This window comes from Melanostigma gelatinosum, assembly GCF_949748355.1.
Source record: "Melanostigma gelatinosum genome assembly, chromosome: 11".
Lineage (NCBI taxonomy): Eukaryota > Metazoa > Chordata > Actinopteri > Perciformes > Zoarcidae > Melanostigma > Melanostigma gelatinosum.
In genome coordinates, this window is record NC_136644.1 from 17,630,083 (window position 1) to 17,654,158 (window position 24,076).

Genomic DNA, 24,076 nt, shown 5'->3' on the forward strand with positions numbered 1-24,076 from the left:
TTTGTCAAAATTTGAGATTCATTCTCACTCTGGTACAGCTTTAGCTAACCTCTTCATAAGATACACTGGTTTTCCAAATTGCAATTGTAGCCTAGTGCACATAAAATGTTTGAAATTGTGACAAAAGTTGAAACGGCTGAAATTGAATTTTAAAATGATGCAATCTTGTTGATTGAGAACCTTCACTTTATATGTATATGTGGTATCATGTGACATAAATACTAGGCTTAAATGGCTCTTATTCTGGTTGGAATTGGGCTCAATGCGGTTACAGTAAGTCACTAAACTGGAAATAGAAAATAATTTAAATGTTTTTTTAAATTGTTATTTACTTTTGATAGTAAAGAAATCTTCAAAATGCAAAGACTGCGCTTTTATTGTGAAGGGCGGAAGTAGCTTATAGTTTGTATAACACAAAAAAATACTGTGAATGCTCGGTAGGATTTGGAAGGAGTGTTATGAAGCCAGGCTGCTGGACTTGTTTGAACTCACTCCTGAACGATAGTTCTGTAGAAATGAATGGATTTCTACAAGACGGAGAAAGCTGATCAGTTGTCAACAGCATACGTGTCTGGGGAAGCCAGAAGTAAATATTGTACAACTTTTCTCGAACGTCCTAACTAGACGTAGAGGTGCTAGCCTCCCTAGCTAGCTAATGCTACATTGCTTATCAGCCCACCTAAATATCATGCTAACCTTAGCGAACATAGTTCCCCAGTTCGTGAGCTGGAGTTTGAAGCTTCGGTCTGTGGTACCGCCAATGTAGCTTTGACAGAATAGCTTGTGTGAATGTCAGGATTGTCTGAGGTACTATCAGCACGGTATATCTTACGTATTTACAACTGTTTAGCTTTACCGAAACTAACACGAGTCATTTCTGTGATGCTATAGGCACGGGTCTAGCCTAGCCTGCTAGGCTAACCGAAAACACCGCAATCGAAGGAATAAACGAGTGTCTATAAATGTGATGTAACGTGAGGAGCATGACAGTTATGTATCACAGACTGTTATAGCATTAGCGTAACATTATCCATAGATTTAAGCATTCATTTCTGTCATTTATTCTGCTCTGTTTCTCATTATAATACATGTTTGTTGGTGTAACACCATTTTTTATTGTTCCTACAATATACTCATGATAGGACAATTACAAACCGTTTATTTATTGCTCAAGTAGGAACGTGTTGGGCTAAAGTTATATATGGATCGGTAGGCATGCAATTGGAGAGAGACAGTTCTTGTTATAACAAACGAAACTGATATGACATAATAATTAAAGTAGACTTGTACTTGCTATATCGTATTTTATTGTTTCCATTATAATGAGAAAGTGTTCATTGTAACATGATTATTCATTCATTATAACATTATAACACACCTGTCAACAGTAGCAGGTCATAATGCAGTGGTTCATGGTTGAATGTGGTGTCATCAATATGTCTCATTTTAGACTTAACTGCAACACCTTGGTAGAACGTAACAGGTTACTGTATGTCTGCCTTATCATTCTTGTTTGGTATGTGTGAGAATTCCCAATTTCATAATCATTTGAACCCTATTTTTCTCATCAGATTATGTCAGCAATCAAGCTTGCCCTGCAGCAGAGCCAGAAGAAGGTCAGAAGGAAAACCTCTGAAGACACGTCTGCAGAGGTGTCGCCGGACTCCAAATGTCCCATCTGTTTGGACAAATTGAACAACATTTCTTACCTGGACCTCTGCCTACACAAGTTCTGTTTCCGCTGTATTCATGAGTGGTCCAAGAACAAAGCCGAGTGCCCTTTATGCAAACAGTCCTTTAATTCAATCTATCACACTATAAATTCAGAGCAAGACTTTAAGAAGTATGACCTGCAACCGGTGGAAAACACCTCTTTTGGGACTTTTGGTGGAGTGCGGTTTAGATACCGCACAACTCTTACCGGAGTCCATCGGGGAAGGACCTCTCCGCCTGCAGACAATGGAGTCATGTTTGAAGCCTCTGCGAACCCTCCCCAACAGCCGCAGGACCGTTACATCCGGCGGATGATGATGAGATTGGCAGCCAAGAGGAGAGCTGCGAGTGAAGGCCGGGCAGTGAACAGTCTCAGAGAGCAGGAAATGGTCAACTTCAGGAGGGAACTGTACCGACAGGGGGTGAGGATTCAAAGTGTCCGGGATGGTGGCCGCTCCAGAGACACCGCGGCTGAGTTCTTCCGAAGAAATCCCGCCTGCCTGCATCGACTGATCCCCTGGCTAAAAAGAGAACTGATTGTGCTGTATGGAGCCCACGGCTCTCTGGTCAACATAGTTCAACACATCATCATGTCGCGCATTACACGTTACGATATGGAGGACGGAGCTATCCAGGAAGAGCTGAGGCCGTTCCTCCAGGGGCGCACGGAGCACTTTCTGCATGAGTTCATCAGCTTTGCAAAGTCTCCCTTCAACATGGAGGCCTATGACCAGCATGCTGTCTATGACTGCCCGGCCGCTTCTTCACATGAAGACGGCAGCTCCAGTTCGTCCGTGATCGCTATCTCGGAGGATGAGGAACACTCGGTGGATTTGAACCCCCCAGGAGACCCCGCGTCTTCGCTGAGCCATGCTGTGTGGGACGATGAGACGCCGGGGCCGTCGTATTCTACGACAGCAGAGCAGGGCAGGGCAGAGTGTCTGTCAGTCCTCGACTCAGACAGCAGTTTAGAGGAGGAGGCGCGTGAGTTTGGGGCCTCTCCACAGCAAACGAGTCCTCATAACCAAACAGACGAGACTCGGGGTGAAGTTAACGACGAAGAGTGTCTGCCCTATGACAGCGACGACTGTGTCATTATTCGTTTTGTGAAGCCAACATCAGACAGGACTCCTGAGCTGGTTCAGCTGTCCTCTGACTCGGATGAGTCTGCCAGTGAAGATATTAAAGCAGTGCCTCTTCTACCTCAACACATCCGCTTCTCTAGTCTCAGTCCTATGGCTTCACAGAGCAGTGATCCAAGCGGTGCTGGACAGTCGGAGAATGCAGAAACTGACCGCTATCATCTGTTGGATTCAAAAGAAAGATGTAGCTCTTCAACATCCAGCAGGCACAAGACTTCCAGTAAGTCGGGCAGAAAAGACAGATCTAGGGAGAGGCTCTTGTCAAAGGACAGAGACCATGGGAGAAAGAGGAGGTCACGAAGTGCAGAGCGCAGGCACTCCAGCAGGAGCCCGGTGATGTCCCACAGCAGTGTCAGCACTCTATCCAGAGAAAGAGGTTATTCTTATTCCAGTGGCAGAGACTACTCAAAACGTGACGGCGATTGCAGGAGGAGGGACAATGATCACAGCTATCAGTCGTACAGGCATTACAGCCAAGAGAAAAATGATGGTGGGAGGCATTACACAGAGAGGCGGTCCTACTATTACAGCAGCCGCAAGTACACAGATCGTCGCTCTTGCTCCAGGAGCCCCAGCAGGGACCGGATTAGACGGGACAAAGGGCACTCTCGTTCTAGGACTTATTCCAGCAGTCGCTCCCCTTCAACGAAACGGAGACCTCACAACAGCAAGCCTGGTGGAAAGAGGAAATACAAGACGAGACATTTGGAGGAAACATCCAAAAACGCACTTTCAAACTCAAACGCTGAAGGTGACGCCCCCGTTTTATCAACAAAACACAAGAAAAACAGCAAAGTGAAGCGTAGAAAAAAATCCAAAGACAGGTCGAGAAAGACGAGCAGGAGCGTCAGCGTGGAGCTCGTCAATGAGGAAGACTGTCATGAGCGAAGCAAGCGTCACCATAAGAAGAAGAAGAAACACAAGAGCAGAAGGCACAAGAGTAACGAACGCACAGGGAAGCACTCGCCCACTGTCATTACCATCGATAGTGACAGCGATTCCTTTGATAGTGACAGTGTCGACCAGGCCAGCAGCACTAACAAGGACGACCCAACAATCAACAGTACCACAGAGGGCCCAGTTGACTCTGCCCCTGTTCCTATTTAATGTGCAAAGTGCCACTATGAATGAAGGAGAATCAAATCAAGATCAAAATGTCTTTTTATAGCACATTTTAAAATACAACAAAGGTTGCCTAAAGTGCTGATGGACTTCAATTGGCAATTGCACATCTTTTTTCAGTGTCAATTCTTATTCAGGAAAGTAATTTTCTTTCAATGGATGTATTTTATTTCTAAGGTGCTCTCAGGGGTGATATTGATCACAGTGATTTTCTTTTGTCATCATAAGTCAGCTTTCTTCTTAAGACAAAACAATTTCTATCTGCTACACACAGAGTAGTTCTTACCCGGAGATGGTGTTTGGGTCTCTGAATGGGTTATTTTGTGGTTAATTTCATTTGAAATAAATTGTAATGAGCAACTGTGTGCTGTTTTCTGAAAAGAAAGAAAGTGACGCTACATTTCTTTGCATAGATTTATCGTCACACAAATATGAGGATCGATCCTGATTCTGCATGAAAATTGAGATAAACTGAAACCTCTTATTTGGGTCCTGTACCTCTCAAAATAAATCTACAGCTGTTGCTATATATAATTCACTTCCTATTTCATGATACACAGCTTTTGCTCCATCTTTCATGTACCTCCCACAATACAAAAATGCAAAGTGCTGTGCTGATTCAGTGTAGAAGGGTTGGGTGCTAAACTTTTAATTTCTTGATTATATAGCCCTGAAAAGCATTATCCTTAAAACATATGTGTGTCTTTTATAGTGGTTCATGTGTGTGTGTGTGGTTAGTTTTTGGATTCCCAGCACTTTCCATTTATGAGAAAACTGAGCACTAGAAGTTTCCTAAAAACATCATAGTCTGTGAAATGTCAAGGCCAAATTTAGTGAGGGGATGTCACTTAAAAGGACTATACCAATGTTTTTGCATATTTTATTGTGCCCATTACTACAAATACACACTTCTTCACAGGGCTGCAGACCCTTTCAAAAGTACATTCTTTCCAGTTTGCATTTATTTTTCACATAATGAAATTAAATTCAGCTTAATTATCATCTTGGTCGAGACAGGTCAGTTATGAAAGTTATAGTGTTGTAAGCAAACTGCTTAATAAAGTGCATAATAAGTTGAAAAGTATTCCCTTTAGCTAGCTGCAGAAGTACAAACAACTACAGTAAACAAGTCCACTGATGAATACTGTCACAGGCATCAAGTGAACTTAGGGTTCGTGGTCAAATTAATGGAAACTAATTGCCTGCGGCAAGGTAGACGGATAATGGTTAAGCGCCATGCCATTATTTTGAAGGCAAACAAACCAAACCGGAAGAGACTTGTCTGATTTCCGCTGTGCTAACGGATGTTAACGGATGTGGCTACAAAGATTATTTTCCTCACAACTTCTTTCATTTGAAAAACAAGAACATGGTCATGGCTTCTTCCATGGTGCCCATTAAGGTAATAACCTGACATGTATTGTCACATTGAAAGTCTTACAAAGTGAACATTGTGTGTTAGAACACAGTGGGGAAATCAATGACGATAACGTAGCTAGTTCACCTTATCTAATGGTAATGCAGATGTGCCGCTGTGACAAACATGGAAGCGCGGGAAATGCTCTTAAATAACGCTAGCTGTTAGCATCATACTGTACTAGAAAAGCCGCACTTGTAATCTTTAGTTCACCAACTAACGGCCATAGCTAAGTTAAATAACACAAGCTAACGTCTGCATGCTCAGTGCAATGTTGCTCTATGAGGTACTGGGGAAACAGCTCGGGGTCAAAGGTGAATCATCTTAGGTTGGCCAGGCATGACAGCTGTCAGTAATTACTAAGCACTCCAGTATTTGCTTTTTATTTTACTTTGTACGTCTTCTCCCCCGCATTTCAGAAGGAAACGTTGTACATTTTAGTTCACTATATGTTTTGCCATCTCTTATTACTAGTTATTTCACAGATTAACATACAGCAAGCTTATAAATACAACAGGATATACAAGTATATCTGGAAAACAAATGAAAAAAATCATTGGTTGCAGTCGTAGAAAATATCTTAATGTAATTATTATCAATGCATTGATTCATGTGGAAGCAGCAATGTTGTAGGTGGTTTCAGGGGGAACCAATTTGAACAATTTAACATATTGGTAGTAATCTATGACTTTATATCATATCTTCTATATAATACACCCATCTTTTAAGTACTAGACATTAATACATCTTTCAAATAAATGTAGTGGAGTGAAGTAAATATTTGCCTCTATTACTACACTACCCTGGAGCGATGCTGTTAACTGTCTACAAACAGTAAAATATGTACAAACACAGCCATATTAGTTAGTGACTGATTCGATTGTGTGCTCATATACTTTTAAACAACACCTTTTATTTATATTTGTGTTTTGCCCATGCTGTCATTTCTACACTGTACAAAAAACACATTATGAAAAGTTGAATTCATAAATTCTGATGTAATTGTGTGTTGACTTTTTTTGCTTAGATTGGAATAATTGGTGGTTCAGGCCTTAATGATCCAGATATCTTGGAGGGGAGGACTGAGCGTTATGTGGACACACCGTATGGAAAGGTTAGTAGTGTGAACAATGAGCTCTACTGACATTCTGGCCTGCTTTGTGTGTAGATTAATCCGTAGAGGAGTGTGCTGTATAGTTAGATCGTTCTGCTCCTCTTCAACAGCCATCCGATGCTCTGATACTGGGGAAGATAAAAAACGTGGAGTGTGTGCTCCTCGCCAGGTAAGAGACAGTGTTTTACTTTACCTTAAAATATCAATTATGAAAAAGTGTTTTATTAGCACCATCTCGTGGATCCTCATTTATACTGCATCTTTTCAATGTTACACTCCATATAACATTGAGCTGCCACATGTCTAATACTAATACTACTACTACTACTACTACTAAGAATAAAATAACAAACTTTATTCATACAGTACCTTTCTAAACACTGTTACACATTGCTTTGCAATTAAAACAATACATTTAAAAACACAAAGAGAATGAAATCAACTAAAAACATAGAGTAAAATGAACAAATATGTCATAAACCACAAATAAAATTGCTGAAAAGCAATTCTAAAAAAGTGGATTTTTAAAAGATGACACAGAGTTTGCACCCTGATCTCCTCCGGCAGGTCTTTCCTCAGTCTAGGAGCCCGGACTGCAACGGCTGTATCACCTTTATGTATGATTCTAAATCTTGGTAAAACAACAAACAATGCCTCCGAGGATCTCAAGGTGCAGAAAGGGACTTAGAGCAAGAAGAAATCTGATAGATAACTTGCAGAGAAGCCTCTCAGGGATTTGTTTTTAATCAATAATATCTTTTAAGTCAGTTCAGAAAGCCACAGGGAGCCAGTGTCAGGAAGCCAAGGTCGGTGAAATCTTGAATTGATTTTTCCTTTTCTTAGGCATGGGAGACAACACACTATAATGCCGTCCAATGTCAACTACCAGGCCAACATCTGGGCACTGAGAGAAGAAGGCTGCACACATCTGCTGGTTACCACGGCCTGCGGCTCACTCCGGGAGGAGATTCAGCCAGGAGACATTGTCATCATAGACCAGTTCATTGACAGGTGAGTGGTTATGGTTCAGACATTTGTTTCTTCTTTCCAAATACTCTCAGGAAGAATAGGGACAGAATGTCAAGAGCATTTCAATAATTGTATTCTTCATTTATTGTTTTCAGAATGTAAAAGATATATTTAGCTAAGTATGTTTATCTTAAGTTCTCTCTATCTGTTATCAGACAACATGAAAAAGTTATTGTATGAAGTGGAGCAAGAGCTCAACATACAGGCAAGAAAAGGTAAATTATTGCATTAACAAGTAGCGCACAGGTAGCTTTAGTTTATTTAGACTTAGAGCAATGTGGAGAAATCCCCACTTTAATCTGTTCACACTGTATAGTCAGACCCTTAAATCATACGGCTGATATTCATACACAACATCCTTATTCATATTAGCACAGCTCAGGAAATACAACAATATAATCTGCGACATTGCACACTCTGAAATGTGTTAACCGCATACGTGTTTAAATAAACACGTATGCAGTTAAAGTTTACGTGAATAAAGTGGCTGAATAGTTTTTTGATGTTTTATGAATGAAACTCCACAATAGTTAAGATTGTATTAACTGTCTTGATGTGTTCCTTTAAATAGTTTGCCATCAGTTGTCCTCCTGCTGGATTCTTATTGCAGTAATTCAAACACCTTCCCACACATCTCACTGACAGGATTCATGTTACTGTGTGACAACAGTGTCCAGATAGCAGAGTAAGAAAAGGCGGACGGACTTGACTCACCACGTCTGACACATTTTGACGAAGCCAATATTTGTTTGCTATCCTGTTCAGCTGGAAGAATGGTGAACCTCTGCCTGATGTTCTGTTGAACTCTCACAGTCACAGTTTGCTCACAGCCTCCGTGAGAATATAAAGAAACGCTGTCACTGTGACGTTCCTCCTACAGAAATAGTTGACACGAATATGATAATTAACAGAGATATTCTTGTGAACAGTCGGGCCTCCTTCCTGTCTGTCTCATGTTTCATTTTGTTGTGTCACTTTCTCTGAGTTGGGAGAATTTCAGCCTTCAGTTCTCATTCACTTCACTGAGCTAATAATACGCACTGCCATGTTTTCGCGAGTGTCATGGAGAGGTCTTGTTCACATGAAGATGTACTTTATATTGACATCAGCTGATAGTGCTGTTATGGTTTTGATGCTGATTTTGAACACAAATTAAACAGGTTGACTGATTCCTGTTCCTGATGTCTTCAGTCGCAACAAAACCTTTAAAAATATATATATTATTTCTGGTTTTCTATCTCTAGCAATCCTCGCTCACACTTCCCTCGTACACTGGTAAACCTGAGGATATCTCTCTGTTTCGCTGATGTGAAAGCACTCTCCGCGCGTCTGTCCTCCAGGCATATACTTTGTGTGTAGCATGGCTCCCTGTGGGAATGTTGCACTCGCTCGTTTGGCCGATCGCACAAATTCCATTAAATACCGTAACTCGATGTGTGCTGTTTCAGCCAGCTGGCATCCAGCTGGCTGCGTTGAGAGACACAGTGGTGTCAGTGGGTCAGTGCCCGACTGCGTCACGTTGCCTGTGGCTTTGTTCGGCCGCGTTGGTGAACGGCTTCTCTACCGGCATTAATCACAGAGAGATCTGTTTATCAGAAATGAGGAAGCTGCTTGTTCAGACTTGTTCAGACTTGTCCTGCAGCATGTGACGGCATGCTTTCTGAAAGCTTCACAGTATTGATTCCACTCTTGTTAAGTCGCCTCGGCTCCTCCAGAGCAAACACTTGGTGGCTCTAGGTTAGTGCTGCTGGCTGTGTGTGGTTTAATGCAGTGCCGTCTCACATGGACTTATTAAAACCATCCTCCTTGTTTGACCCTTGATTTAGATCCCAAAAAACAAAAACACTGATCAATTCCACATGGGTGCAAGAATAATATAATGTATGATGTATCTGTTTACAAATGGGTAATAAAGTCTTAATAATGTCGAGTGTAAAGTGTCGAGCTGTACGTTAAAGGATTGGTATATTTAATGCTTAGTCGTCTATACCACATCCGTCTTCATTTTAGGATAATTATAGGCTAAAGGAGCAAGTCTTTACAACAATGATGCTGAAATGACATTGCTCATGAAACACCAAGATAATTAGGTTTGTGTAGCATAAAGAGGCATTGTGCTGTGTGCTCACAGTTCAGCAGGGCGGAGCTGCAGCTGGCAAACTCTATTTAAGCAAGGACTTTAGTCTTCCAATGCCAGAGTCATGAGTAAGAGACGGGGTTGGGCATCAACTTCAAAATATTTGCCTATTGTCGGCGAATATTTTGGATGTCTGAGATAATTGTGGTACGACTAAGCGATCCCTGGGAAAATGGAAGCAAATCAAACGGCACTTAGAAATCTACCTCTTTTTTTTATTTATTACCCCACAATGATCCTTAAATGATGTAATGAAAGAATTCAGTACTGACTAAACGAGCTGAGGGGACACAGGGAGACTCAGGTCACCGGGCTAAGTGAGTCGGCCTCTTGTATGGACTGCAGACCGGGCTCCATAAAGAGCTGGAGCTGGAGTGGTGCCCGGTGGAGGTTCATGACTCTGACTCAGCAGAGCTGGAGATTGGACGACTGTTGTTGGGTCGGTGTAAGAGGCCAGGCGGCTGCTGTTCTCTGTTAATGCTTGTATTGTCCTGAAAGTACAGTTTCTAAAATGTTGAGTAGTTTAATGCTGGAAATAATTCAACGACGCTGGTTAACTTATCACTAAAACTGTGGCTTCTTTAGGAGATTTCGAAATGGTTATTTAGATTATGATCGGGACACAATTAACTTTGAATGTGCTGCTTGGTTGTTGATATCGTGTTCATGTTGACTGACAGTGTTTCTTAGAATAGTTTTGTCCTCTCAGTATTTGCTCTTTTAATGTTTTGGTATGTTTTCTGTTTTCCATCTTTTCAGTTTTCTTTATACTTTTAATTTTCATAAAAAAATGTATTTGCCAATCTGATATAAAAAAATCTCACTGTCCAATTTGTATTCTACATTAGCATACATATTACATATTTCTTACAAAACAAATCAAGTAAACTCATTATTTAGTTTGGATGTGGTTAATTGGCAACAATTGAACCTGCCTGACGGCATCTCTGATTTGCTCGTGTTGTTTTGATACTAACTGTTATTTCTTCCTGTCTGCTTCTTTTGGCCAGGACGACCAAGAGAGCTCAGACGCTGTATGACGGGCAGCCCACCAGTCCTCCAGGAGTTAGTCACATCCCGATGGCCGAGCCGTTCTGTAACAGAACCAGAGATGTGAGTCCTCAAGTGCCTGTACATAAACCCAATTCCACAAACGTCACTTCCTGTGGTCCCTAAGGTTTTATACAATTGTTTTCTAAAATGATTCTAAAATAGAACATTAAATTCAACTTTTTGACATATTATGGTTCAACCAAAATAGACCAGAAGTGTGAAGCTAGTGGAGAGGTTATAAAAAGCTGCACAGTTAGGAGTCAATTTTCTGACAGCTAAGGTACATCTGATGGATATGAAAGAGGTGAATTTACCTCTATTCAGGAGGTTCACTTGTTTAAAGATTGAAGATTAGGGGTGTAACAATACGCGTATTCGTATTGAACGTTCGGTACGAGGCTCACGGTTCGGTACGCATGACGAACCGAACAATACGTTTGAATAATACTCGTGCATTTGGAAAATGCAGAAGCTTAAATTGTGAGAAATATTTTCTTTTCGGTGGAGCCACTGTTCTCAAACTGGCAACCCACATGACGTAACGGACAGCGTGCTCTCTGACACGCCCACCACCAAAGAAAAACTTTCTACTCCAGTCGGGCACTTTCGCGCTGTGAGACACGCTACAGTGCAGCGGCTACACGAAGCTAGCTCGGTGCAGTATGGCTATAGACCAGAAATAGAAGATCCTCCAACGACCTGCAGGTCTGGTGTTTGGAGCCACTTTGGTTTCTCTGTGAACTATGAGGTCGATGGCGAGAGAGTGGTGGATAAAAAAACAACGCTATGTTGCATTTGCTACATAGGCTACATCAGTGGGAATACCTCAAACATATTAACACATTTACACCGACATCACCCCAGTGTGGCAGTGGTTGGAACTAAACGAAAACCTGGAGCAGCACACACGCTTCAAACTCTCCCCGAAGCATTTAAGCAGCTGTTCACTACCGATAGAACAGGGCTAAAGCCATCACCACGGCGATTGGTACATTTATATCCGCGGACATGAGACCGGACTCTGTAGTGGTAAACGCAGCTTCATGAACCTGCTGAATGTTATTGAGCCCCGTTACACAATTCCTTCACGAGCCCATTTCAGCCAAACCGTAATTCCCGCTTTGTACAAGAAAACAAAAGCACGAGTGGAGAATCAAATGTCCAGGCACCCGCTGCTGCTCTGACAGCGGGTGCCTGGACGTCGAGGGCTACACAAAGCTACCTGACTGTAACAGCACATCACCTGACCACTGAATGGGAGATGAAGAGCCACGTTCACTCTGGTATAGTTCCATCATCATACTAAAATGATGATGGAGAAGATGTAAGTAACAATACTACATAACATTTCTTTAAGGAACAGTTTTTGTTTTTTATGCTTATGTGTTGCTAAGACACCCCAGAAGATGGGTCACTCAGGTATAGTTCCATCATTGTTCAAACTCAAAGAATAACGTCATGATGTTAGTTTTAATGAATAATATATTTTAAAATCAAGTACGTTTCTGTGGCATTAATAGTTTTCTACTGAACCGAAACGTACCGAACCGTGGCTCCACTGTATCGTACCGAACCGTGAATTCTGTGAACCGTTACACCCCTATTGAAGATTAAATGAAAAATGTAATGGCAAAAGACTGTGTCATGGGATTTAGTTGTGTGAGAAATGGTATGCGATCAATCATATGATGCTGGATCTCATATTCAGGATATAAAACCATGTCCACAGTTTCCCCCTCTCTCCTCCCATCGGTCTAATGGACACAGTTACTAACTCTACTCCAGTAACTCTACTCTGATCTACTTGGTCTACTCTACTAACTCTAGTCTACTAATTCTACTAACTGTGAATCCTGGTGCAGGTGCTGGTGGAGGTGGCGCGGAGCTTGGGGGTCAAGTGTCACGTCCGAGGGACCATGCTGAGTATCGAGGGGCCGCGCTTCTCCTCGCGGGCCGAAAGCCTGATGTTCCGCCAGTGGGGCGCCGATGTCATCAACATGACCACCGTCCCGGAGGTCGTCCTCGCCAAGGAGGCTGGCTTGTGCTATGCCAGCATTGCCATGGCAACAGACTATGACTCTTGGAAGGAGCACGAGGAGGCGGTGAGTCGGCAGGCTGGAGGTCCTAACAGCTGTTTGTACTAGTTTGATGTCCGCTCTTATTCTCCTTAACGGTGGTAATTTGGCCCAGATCCGTCTTTGATAATGTTTTCGGTGGACTGCGCTCAAACTGGCAACCCACATGACGTAACAGACAGCTGTCTGACACTCCAACCCCGGAACGACACGATAGACAAATGAACACAGTAACGCTACTGCAGAGGTAAAAACTAGTGCGGGGCAACGATTCAAATATTTAATCGCGATTAATCGCATGGATTTTTTACGATTAATCGCATTGTTATGGCAAAGTTCAATAATGAATTCAAAAGTAGTGTATTGCGCACTTTTATTTTAAAAGTACTGCTATTTGAACAAAAGGGCAATAACATTTGGTTCACGAGATGCAGGTAGCATGTTTCATACTTAATGTGAATATAATTCATACTTTGTTGGCATCTTATTCTGAAAACCGGATGTTGTCTCACGTTAATGTTTCCGCTAACTTTCAAAGTCCTTCGCTTGCTCCCGATCTGTGCCGTTTAAATGTGTTTACCGTGAATGTCAGCATATAGGTGCACTAACATGTACCGGTAAGTGTCTGCTGAGTTGACCACGGACATCGGAGTGTCTGCTGACTTTACCGCCGCGATGTACAGTAGTCTCCAGGGAGAGCAGCGGAAGTCGCCTTTTCTCTACGGCAACCCTGAAGGGACATCGTATCTCTAATACAAAACGATAAACATGAGACAGTCTGACGATAGGATGTTTGCTGGCTTTTATCCCACTGTTCTTGTCATCCTCTTGTTGTGATGTATATGTATTGTCTGTTGTCTTTCAATTAAAAAAAATAATTATAATAAATTTTAAAAATGCGTTAACGCGCGATAAGATAATTTTCGGCATTAATTAATGAATGCGTTAACGCGAAGTTAACGCGTTAACTTGCCCAGCACTAGTAAAAACACAAAAGCACTTCACTGACCAAAGCCGCTGTTCACTTAAAAACAAAGTCCATCCTCCTTTCTTTGTTAACAAAGAGTTTATTACCGCGGTTGTTCAGAACATCGGTTCAGTTCAGTTCCAGTCAGAGGTCCTCCTGCGAACGTGTTCGTTGAGGAAAAATTATTAAATTATGAAATAGCTATAACTTTGTGATTCTGTTTAGGCCAGCAGTACACACTTAATACTTTTCCAGAATGTTTAACAAAGAAGCTTGAATTGCAAACATAGGGAAAGCTCAAATGTACCTTAGCCAATAGGTCACTCTTAAGGCAATCCTGTCCGAAGTTTAACTTTCTTCCTCTGTGCTTTGCAGGAGATTGCTACATTATAGGCTTTTGAATTACTTCAAATACCATTTTTACCTCTTTCTGCAGTGTTTAAAGTTACTAACTCACTCAAATGTTTCTAGACCATTGTGTTCCATTTCATTAGTACGATGTGGTCTCGACAAAGGTTATCACCATCTGTGCTCTGTAAGCAGACCACAGTACTTGTGGCTTCTCTTGACCTCCTCTCTGTCAGACACTCTGGATAAAGCAGCCAATTTACTGTGTGTGGGCGAGTTTGGACTCATTTGTCACTGATCCAACCAAACTCGCAACTCCACTTCCGAGTTCCTGCAGTTGACCTCTTCCCCCTCCGGTTGCAGAACGTTCACCACATCCTGCCACCACCGCCACCCCCTCTCTGCTCCCTCCCAGCCTCATACTACCTCCTGATCCCCCCCCCCCCCCTAGTCGATTTGCCTGCCAGCCTCCGGTGGAAGGCCTGCCAGAGGAGGTTGAGTCACACTGAGTCATCAGCTTCACTGTTTTCATCCTGGCAAACACCACAAAAACATGAATGTTAATTAAGGTCACAGGAGAAAACACAAGCACAGGAAGGAAACACTGTCACTTACTGTACTATTTACTGTACGTCTGGCTGAATAATGTCGATACTATCACGTCGACACAGCAAGTGCATCATTAACACCGCGTGATGAGCTGGCTGCTTGAAAAACGACATACTGACATCTGCACTGATGCGACATGCTTCTTAAATTGACGGCTGTTTCTGTGGCTGACTCGCAGGTCTTTTTGTGTTTGGAATAAACTCGAGATAAAACTAAATTTCACTTCCACCAGCCCAACTCGCTGTCCGGGATAGAGCTGGAGCCTTGACATCTGTGCTGTAGAATGTGCTCGTTCTTGAATTGAAATATCAGGAAGGCCCTCACGATATTCCCAAAAAATGTTATTATCAACGAACAAAGTCAGGTGTAGAAGCTATTCTCGTGTGTGAAGAGTAACCGTAGAATACAGCTCATTTTGCAATAAAAACATTGATTGTTTTAAATGTTTGTTGACACGAATTTGCTGAATCTTGATGATATTGATTTGAACTCTCATCACCCTAATTTAAAGTATTGTCGGGTTACAGCAGGGCCATTTCAGATATTCACATTAGATCTTTAAAATCTGCTCCATTGCACACAATTTGATCCTTTTCTGGCAATCTCCATATGATTTATCCAAGCTATGTTGAATCTGAAAAATATGAAACTACATTAAAAACAGATTTTACAGGATAGCATCTTCCCTTATTACTGCCACAAATGTCCATTGAGATTTCTGATCCCATACAATGTTATTCACAGTGCAAACATTCTCTTCAGCATCAGTTCGGATACATGTCGTCTTACATTTTTAGGGAAACACAAAAATGACTGCGACACGAACGGGAAGTGAAATTTGCATTTCTGTAAATGATTCATATCACACGCCAGCTGTTTGTCTTCCCCGTCCCATAGGTCTGTGTTGACAACGTGCTGAAGACGATGAAGGAGAACGCCAACAAAGCCAGCAGTATCCTGCTGACTGCAATACCTCAGATTAGTCAGATGGACTGGGCTCAGACAATGAGGACCTTGAAAGTAAGTTGTCAACTTTATAATGACTCATTTCCATTCACTGAGCCTTTGGGGAGGTTGTGAAAGAATGTCTGTTTACCTTTTTGTTTCGCTGACTATCTTAGACTGAGATCTCATTTATACTGCCTCCTCCCACTGAGCGACCTCTTAAACTGTTTCAACCGAGTTATCGAACCATCTTAAAACAAGAATCATGTAGGTGATTATTACCACGAGGCACAAGTGCCATAAGTGAGCAATGATACCTCCATATGACTCAGATTCTGTCATTGTGCTGTGTGTGCACAAAATACAACTCGGCTGATTTAACTTGGAATGGAAATCTGTATTTGCAAACATTGAACATGAAAACCCACCATGACTGTAATACATATTACAGTCTTCACTCAATATATGTGTCAATAAAGATATTCAATGTGCACATGTTTAATCAACACGTATCGTGTTAATTGCACCTCAGTAAATCACACACTGTTTTACACTGGCTACACGTTTTGCATCAATATTTTTTAAACATGCTTTTAGTACTTTGAGGTTGCGGAAGGTAAGATGTTCAGTTACTATTCAGAACGTCTCTTTGTTCATTGGAAACCCTTACACTTTGGAAAAAGTTCAAGTTCCAAAAAAGCTCCCTATAATTACTGGTAATGGTAAATAAAATAAGTTTATGATTATGTCACCTGTTTCAACTTTCTAAAGACATTAACTTTTGGCCCCAGGTTACTCTGATGCTTCTTTCACATGATCAAAATGTAGTTATTGCTGTACATCTGTGGGACATGCATGGGGGGGAAAACAAATCAGTTTTCTTCCTTCTGTTACAGTCAATGGCACAGTCTTCAATAATGTTACCGAAACACTAAGCGTGTAGAAAAGGATCCAAGACACCACCGGCACGGACAACAGACTCAACTCTGCCTGTGGATTTGTCATCAGTGAATCACAAAAAAAGTGCCTCACATAAATAATGCATGTGCTCTGTCTCCAGCTGGAGTCTGTGTTTTTTCTTGACTCAAAGTATATTTGCGTTATATATTTGCCTGTAAACCATTGGTGTCTTTATTGCTGTTAATGAAGTATACAATAAAAATGCTTTGTTCAATACACGAATACTTTGTTACTGCCTTAGTTAAAACAAATATAGTTTCTATGTCAAATCTGAAGTATTACATTTCCTCTAGTAAAATATTTTAAATGCCTGCGTCAGAATTATTTTTCATATTTTGTGGAATACGTTCAATGTCATTGCTCTTCATGACTGATACAAACTATTGAATCAGCTAATTGACAGTATTTTGGAGTACTTTTTAGAAACTGATGACCCACATTTTTGCACTTACATTTGATATCATGTATGATTCATCAACATAATGGAATTGGCCACATTTGTTACTGCCCATGTTTGTCATTTCCGTTTTCTTATCTGCGTTTGCTTCTCCTGAATTTCATCACCCTCCACAGTATCTTCACATATTTGTTACCTTGTGTTTCCTCTGTTGGCTTGTCTCTACAGTATCACCGCATTATGCAGCAAACATTAGCTCAATAAAAACTACGGTTAGTGCTTTAAAGTTGTTTTGTAAAACATTAAAATGCTTAAAGCAACTTGAACTGATCTCAATTAATCTTTTCATTCTCCGCTAAGATTTTTTTAATCACATGTTCATATATGACATGCAGGGTGGAATACTCTTGTGTCTGTGCTAAAAGGTCTGCAATAGAATAAGAATTAGGGGGAAAAAACGGAATAAAATAATTTACACACATGGACAAAATAGTTGGTGCCCTTAAAGAAAGAAAAACCTACAATGGTCACTGAAATAACTTGAAACTGACAAAAGTAAAAATAAAAATGTACTGAAAATGAACTCATGAAAATCAGACATTACTTTTGAATTGTGGTTCAACAGAATCATTTAAAAAATCAATCTAATAAAAATGGCCTGGACAAATATGATGGTACCCGTAACAAGATATTTTGTTTCACAAACTTTTGAGTCAATCACTGCAATCAAGCGATTTCTGTAACTCTCAATGAGACCTCTGCACCTGTCAACAGGTATTTTGCCCCACTCCTCATGAGCAAACTTCTCCAGACTGCATGTTTTAGCTCCTTCCACAGATGTTCAATAGAATTAAGATCAAGATGAAGATCAATCTCATAGAAGGCCACTTCAGAATAGTCCCATGTTTTGCTCTTAGCTATTCTTGGGTGTTTTTAGCCGTGTGTTCTGAGTCATTGTCCTGTTGGAGGACCCATGGCCTGTGACTGAGACCAAGCTTTCTGACACTGGGCAGCACATTGTGCTCCAGAATGCCTTGGTAGTCTTCATTGTCCCTGCACGGATTCAAGACACATGTGCCAGATGCAGCAAAGCAGCCCCAGAACACAACCGAGCCTCCTCCATGTTTAGGTACAGTGTTCTTTTTTTGTATATGCTTCATTTTTGCGACTTGAATTTGCCATAATGCATATTGACAAGCCACAAAGCTTCTGCGAGAATGTCCTTTGGACAGATGAGACAAAACTAGAGCTTTTTTGGCAAGTCACATCGGCTCTATGTTCACAGATGCAAAAAAAAGAAGAAGAACACTACCATTGAGGAGGATGCTCTGTCTAAAAAACAATGTCTAAAAACAGCTTCCTGTTTGACATTCAGTGATTTATTGTTGAGATAAAAGTGTTTTCCATGGTAAAGTTGAAACATCAGGCCTAAGACTGTATACTGGACCTATGCATGAACATTTAACTCAAGAGACAAAACAGCCGCGTTATTTATGCCCGTCGTGGTTTTGGGGACTTTACTGTGTGCTATTGTCAAACCTCCCTTTGGTTTCATAAAGCCATAAAAACAGCTCGGCTTCAACTAAACCAAGCTAATGTTTAACTCGCCAAAACGTAGAAGCCTTGCATATATTATGAGTCTAGTTGTATTTTAATAATATTTTGTCTCCTTTCATGTTTGTCCTTATTTGAACTGCAAAGCAGCGACGCATTACCTTTGGCTATTGACTCATACTTGCGACCCATTCAGTGTGCAACAATAACCTGACGTCCATTCGTATATAGAAAAGTAATTTCTAAACATATTTAGTTGACAAAAAAAATGTACTCTAGTGCTTTAAGTCAATCAACTTTTATCAAATTTAGCCTATAGTCAAATAATCATGGCTTGGTTTTTTATTTTTTTTATTGTCTTGTACCTTTTGGTAATCCGTCCTTCAGACAATATGTGAAGCATATTACTCCTGCTTCTCTTCTGTTTATACCGTAAAACACTAAAACCTATATTTATTAAAGTGCATAATGAGCGAGTTCTGAAAAGCATTCAATTTGTACAAACAGGAATTGGGACTCCAGTTTCTGCAGAATAAAGATAATGCTTACAGAACTGTGCATCGGTTAGACAATAATGTTCAATGTGTAAAACATTTTGAAGGGCTTTGTTTAAATATTTGACATGGAAACATATTCAAAATACGGCATTCTCATATGATTTATGACGAAAACCAACATTGATCCTATTTTTAAAATACAAATTACTGAGCAATAGTAAAAATTACATTATAAAAAAATGGGATTTACTTGTAGGCAAATTGAAATATTTGAATTATACAGGGGAAGATAAACCAACATGCAAGAAATTGTGCTGACGTCGCTATAAACTGAATATCCCAAATAGCTGGCGTTAGATCTGTGTAATATTGGGCTATGTTTATTATTTGTCATAACAGCGACTCTATAACCCATATTTCGTTAAGAAATTAAATAACGATGCCTATCAGCAAAACATCGGAGGTAGGCCTATAAATAAAGTGTTTTACAGCAGAACAGTCGACATAATTTAGTCTGCAGGCCTCTTCAGGCCCCGTGTCTCAGAGTCCCCAATTCAAAACATAAATATCTTAACGTCACTGCCTGCTTCACTGAGACTGCAGGAAATCGACCACCTCGACATGGCCGTTCTCTCTGGCCAAATCGATCGGCTGACAGTTGTTATTGTCTGTGGCTTGCGGGTCAGCCCGGAATTGCACCAACAGCCGCGCGGTATCCAGGAAGCCCGTCCTGGCCGCGTCATGCAGCGGTGTGGTCCCGGTGCTTCTGTCCGTCACGTTGGGATTCGCTTTTTGCTCCAGTAACAGCTGAGCCACCGGCGTGCTCCCCATCATCATCACCTTCATAAGAGAATAACCGCGAGTTATAGAATCTCACTTGATTTGACTGTAAAGATACAGACACATCATTTATATCAGAAGAGCATGAGGACCAGAGTTTGACCTGCAATTTAATACAATCTCACTGACTGAATTAATCTCTCAATTTGAAGCCAGATATTTTATCAACTTTATTAGGACATGGGCCGATAAGGCAAGTCATTTTTGAAGGACCTTCCCATTAGGAGCTTTGCGAACTGAAGCTCGAGATACTTGAAAAAAATACCAAAGCAGGCCCCGCACAATTTTATTTAGCTGCACTCAAATTATTGAGTGGAAATAGGAGAAAGATGAGCCACTGGAAGCACATTTAACGCACCAAATTTGAGCTGCAGCCTTTTAGATGCAACTGCGTCATTTTGAGGTGCGTTTATTTTTTTCCCACCAGGCGAAATAAAGAAACAATAGACTGGTTGAAAAAGTCTCCCCTGTGCGCAATATGTGTTGTCATTTACGTTTTCTTATCTATGATATTATGACACCAACTTGAGGACAGGAGAGTTGTGTTATTCCTCAGCACACTCTCGGTGACGGCAAGTTATGATGCATGCCGTCTTCACAGATCACCCCGAGTCTGCATATTGAGAGGCGTAATCCCTTCACATAGAATACTATTTGATTTACAAGATTATGCGCGGTGGGCAATAGTCTACTGTTTGTGAGTGGAACGTGTAAATTCTGCTAATTTGTTGCTGTAATAACCTGTTTTATATTTAGAATGTATGAGGACGTTGAAGCGCTTTGATGAGACTATTTTCTCTTTTTAACGCAACCGTAATGCTCATAAATGTATTGTCGGCCATATGCTTTCGTGTTTGGCCTGCTAATGAATACTCCAAAGTAACACCTTATTGTTGTAACTCGTGCAGCCGTCTGAAGGCTCATATAAAGTGATAGTTTCGTTTCATTCAGCTTGATGGTGAATTATATTACATCGATAGGAAAGCTGGACAGTGCTGTATTCCCTCAATAAAAGTTAGCCGAAGTTTGATCTATAAATCCTCAAAGATGCACGCATGCGTCATTTTGAGGTGCGTTTCTTTTTTTTCCACCAGACTAAATAAAGAAACAACAGACTGGTTGAAAAAGTCTCCCCTGTGCGCAATATGTGTTGTCATTTAAAGAGGTTAATGATGTTAACTTCGTCTGGCACCGACCTGTAGAGCGGTGTGTCCGAAACGGTTCACCCCGTTAACTTGAGCTCCTTCCCGCAGGAGCGCCTCCACATCTGCCGTGTTTCCCGTCGCTGCCGCTGTTGTCAGTTTATCTTGCAAAGTCATGTCCAGAAATCTGCAGAGAGAACGCAGGCGTGAATCTTGTCACTTCTGTCGTCTTGACAGGTACGAAAAGTATTTGAGGAAGCCAGGGAGCGCGGTTCGAACAGTCACAGCTGTTGATGTGCGGCGGTTTCGTCCCCGTCTCGTCGGTCCGTCCGGTCCACAGGTCGTCTGGGTTCGGATGAGTATAAACCGTGCATCGCTTGTCCGGCGATCGGTCGGTGTGTGTCTGGGCTTGCCTATGGTGTTTTGAATGGGTGACGTCAGTGGCTGTTGCTGCAGTGGCGCGATCGTGCGCATGCGCGCTGCCACAGCCGGTGCGATCCTGATGTGAGACGGCGCAAATCTCCTCACGGCGAATGTGACCAGTTCTCCACAATATCAAACGCTGCTTCTGCGGTTCCTTCTGTAAATGTGCCGTCTGTCTCACTGGATGCTGCAACTAATGTTGAGTCTTAAAGTTTATTTTGGACCTGAAAACAGAAGAAGACAATACAATCTCAGCCAAGGTCCATTCAGTAGCAGCTCTGGATATAAAGATGTTTTTTTACATTTAAACAATTTGTATTTTCCTTCTCCTCGCGTGAATAACAAGAAAGTTCCCATAAAACTTGCCGGTTTAAGTACAGTTCCATGGCAGCCGAGCATACTCCCATCAGCTGATGAAGATCATGTGAGCAAAAGCTCCAGAACAGCTATGTGGACGTTGGGGTGTGATTGTTTCGTCAACTGATATGTTTGTAAAGTTGATGAAGTGTGTGACAGCTGTAAGGCGATCAGGGGGCTTATTACGGATTCATTTTGATTGCCAAATGTAAAGATAAAATGACAACAGAAATGGTTTAGTGGGGGCAAAAACAGGAGGAGTGTCCCTTAAGTGGATTAATCTGCTGGGGGCCGAAATACAAGATTGATCTGCTGGGCCAGGTTGGCAGGTTTGAGAAGGCGAATGCATCCAAGAGTTTGAAGACTTACCAGGAATACAACATAGCTTATCACATAGTAGACCACGCCTAGCCGCATTGACCCATGGATGTATACATAAATATATATATATATATATATATATATATATATATATATATATATATATATTTTTTTTTTAACGATTGTAAATATGTATTGTTTACTGGAGACGTCATTAGCATACCGTGGCCAATGTCTGTGGGCGGGGTTGACCTATGACCATTGTGCGTAAAACGTTTGTGTGCGTCGCCGTCTACTGTCGAATTAATTAGCGCGTGGATGACTCGAGGTTTGGGATATTTTCAGACTGGCAACTAACCATATGATGAACATGTCAAAGTAAATAGAACGATATTTAAATTAAAACCAAGGTTGGGCGGCCAAGAAGGACACGGAACAAACAAGTGAGGATTTGGCTAACTGCGTTAGGTTAAATGAAGCTAAACCAGCACGGGAAGGAACGGCCGCCACCATGCCAGCAAAAACTCGAGCAAACTCGGCTTTACCGCCAGCATATCAGAGCCAGATGCAGACTTCCTTGTTTGAAATCGATGGGGGGGAAGCCACCCAAGGTAAGATTAAACGCTGCTTTTATGCCGTTGAATGGCTCTTGAGATTGTTGCATTATTTGTCACTATGTGTTGGCTTTGCATTTATAACTGTTGGATTCATTTGCTTGCATGATGATGTGAGATTTCAAGATGTTTGGTGGTTTTGGGTTTTAGTTCTGGTTGGTTTTCCTTTGTTGTTGAGCTCTATTCTGTACATCTCAGCTGCCTGCCAAGTGCATGTTAGTGCTTATTGTCAAGCTTGTGCTCATGATCCCGAATTAAACATTCATTTTATTTATCAATATAGTAATATTGATAAATAAAAGAAATATACTTTTTTTTGTTGCTATCACATCAGTAGATTTCAGGATGGTTTGCTTGGTTAGTAATCCAGACTCTGCGTCTGCTCTTAGATCCAGTGATCTTGCTGTTTCTCTTGAACTATGCAAAACAGAAAAAAATAATGAGAATAATGACTCGATTACAACTGTTTCAGGTCATCTTTGAAGGGTCACGTTTTTGCTGAGCTGACTGAAATACATTTTGAATAGCGTGCTGTGTATGGAACAATAGTTGTATTTGTGTCAACAGAGTAGTGCACCAAGTGCATCATCTGAATGGAGGCCTTTCACAAAATGACTCCACAATGGAAGAGAACGCATCTGCTGTGTGTAAACCGGTTAATATAGCAACACAATTGGTAATTGTGTGCCTTAATAACTGAAACTGACAAGTCATAGTGAAACTACAATGTCATGCTTCTCTATTTCTTTAACCTGCTGAACCACTCCTGATGTGAGGAGAGACAACAGCACATGAACGGTGTGCTCTATACGCCTCTGTGAGGAATGTGACTGATAATTGATCAGTGAATGAAATGTGTGTTGGCTGAGATGAGGATGGAAAAACGTATTGTTTGTCATAGATGGAATAATGGTTGCTCGCTACTCCGCTTCATCAAAATAACATGCATCACGTTTGTCTTTTAATCTGTGGATTGAATGACGGGTGACACTGTGCTCAGACTGAGGAAGTTTAGTCTTGACGTGGGGATTAAATGATGGTTTAGGATTAATTTAAGACTATTATGTCCCGAGGTTATTCAGACCTGCACATATGGCTAGCCAGCGTGCAATCAGCGTGGGCAGTGCTAGTGTGTAGCGTCTGCGGCTGTCAGACTTATTTTTGTCATTACAAAGTGAGGACAAAACGCACAACAAGCTCTGTCTTCACCACAGCAAGTCTTACAATTGTATTATATGGGTTTTAAGAGGTTGATTGTTCAGCATGGTTGTGGGCCTCTGAGTAGTTCCTGAGCGCTGCA

At 41.3% G+C, this 24,076-nt stretch overlaps 2 protein-coding genes across 2 annotated transcripts; one reads left to right on the forward strand and one right to left on the reverse strand.

Annotated features, from left to right (window-relative positions):
- The first annotated feature begins 444 nt into the window (after positions 1 to 444).
- Positions 445 to 16,845, forward strand: LOC306785029 (uncharacterized protein). The gene is made up of 11 exons (XM_079279256.1): positions 445 to 586; positions 1,572 to 3,950; positions 4,115 to 4,118; positions 5,231 to 5,379; positions 6,422 to 6,508; positions 6,619 to 6,677; positions 7,352 to 7,519; positions 10,685 to 10,787; positions 12,590 to 12,829; positions 15,624 to 15,746; positions 16,568 to 16,845. Exons 2-11 carry the CDS (start codon positions 1,575 to 1,577, stop codon positions 16,604 to 16,606), a joined length of 3,348 nt encoding a protein of 1,115 aa, XP_079135382.1. The 5' UTR covers positions 445 to 586; positions 1,572 to 1,574; the 3' UTR covers positions 16,607 to 16,845.
- Positions 16,846 to 18,783: 1,938 nt separating this feature from the next.
- On the reverse strand, positions 18,784 to 21,411 carry cdkn2a/b (cyclin-dependent kinase inhibitor 2A/B (p15, inhibits CDK4)). Its single transcript, XM_079279122.1, has 2 exons — positions 21,116 to 21,411; positions 18,784 to 19,919 (listed from the first exon to the last, which is right to left on the reverse strand). Exons 1-2 carry the CDS (start codon positions 21,236 to 21,238, stop codon positions 19,668 to 19,670), a joined length of 375 nt encoding a protein of 124 aa, XP_079135248.1. The 5' UTR covers positions 21,239 to 21,411; the 3' UTR covers positions 18,784 to 19,667.
- Between the last annotated feature and the right edge of the window lie 2,665 nt (positions 21,412 to 24,076).

Excerpts from the sequence above, each read along its gene's own strand:
- LOC306785029 (XM_079279256.1), top strand. The coding sequence starts at position 1,575 with ATGTCAGCAATCAAGCTTGCCCTGCAGCAGAGCCAGAAGAAGGTCAGA. Across the intron at positions 6,509-6,618 it reads TGGACACACCGTATGGAAAG|CCATCCGATGCTCTGATACT; the intron begins GTTAGTAGTGTG and ends CCTCTTCAACAG. Across the intron at positions 7,520-10,684 it reads ATAGACCAGTTCATTGACAG|GACGACCAAGAGAGCTCAGA; the intron begins GTGAGTGGTTAT and ends TCTTTTGGCCAG.
- cdkn2a/b (XM_079279122.1), bottom strand. The coding sequence starts at position 21,238 with ATGACTTTGCAAGATAAACTGACAACAGCGGCAGCGACGGGAAACACG. Across the intron at positions 19,920-21,115 it reads TCGGACACACCGCTCTACAG|GTGATGATGATGGGGAGCAC; the intron begins GTCGGTGCCAGA and ends TCTCTTATGAAG.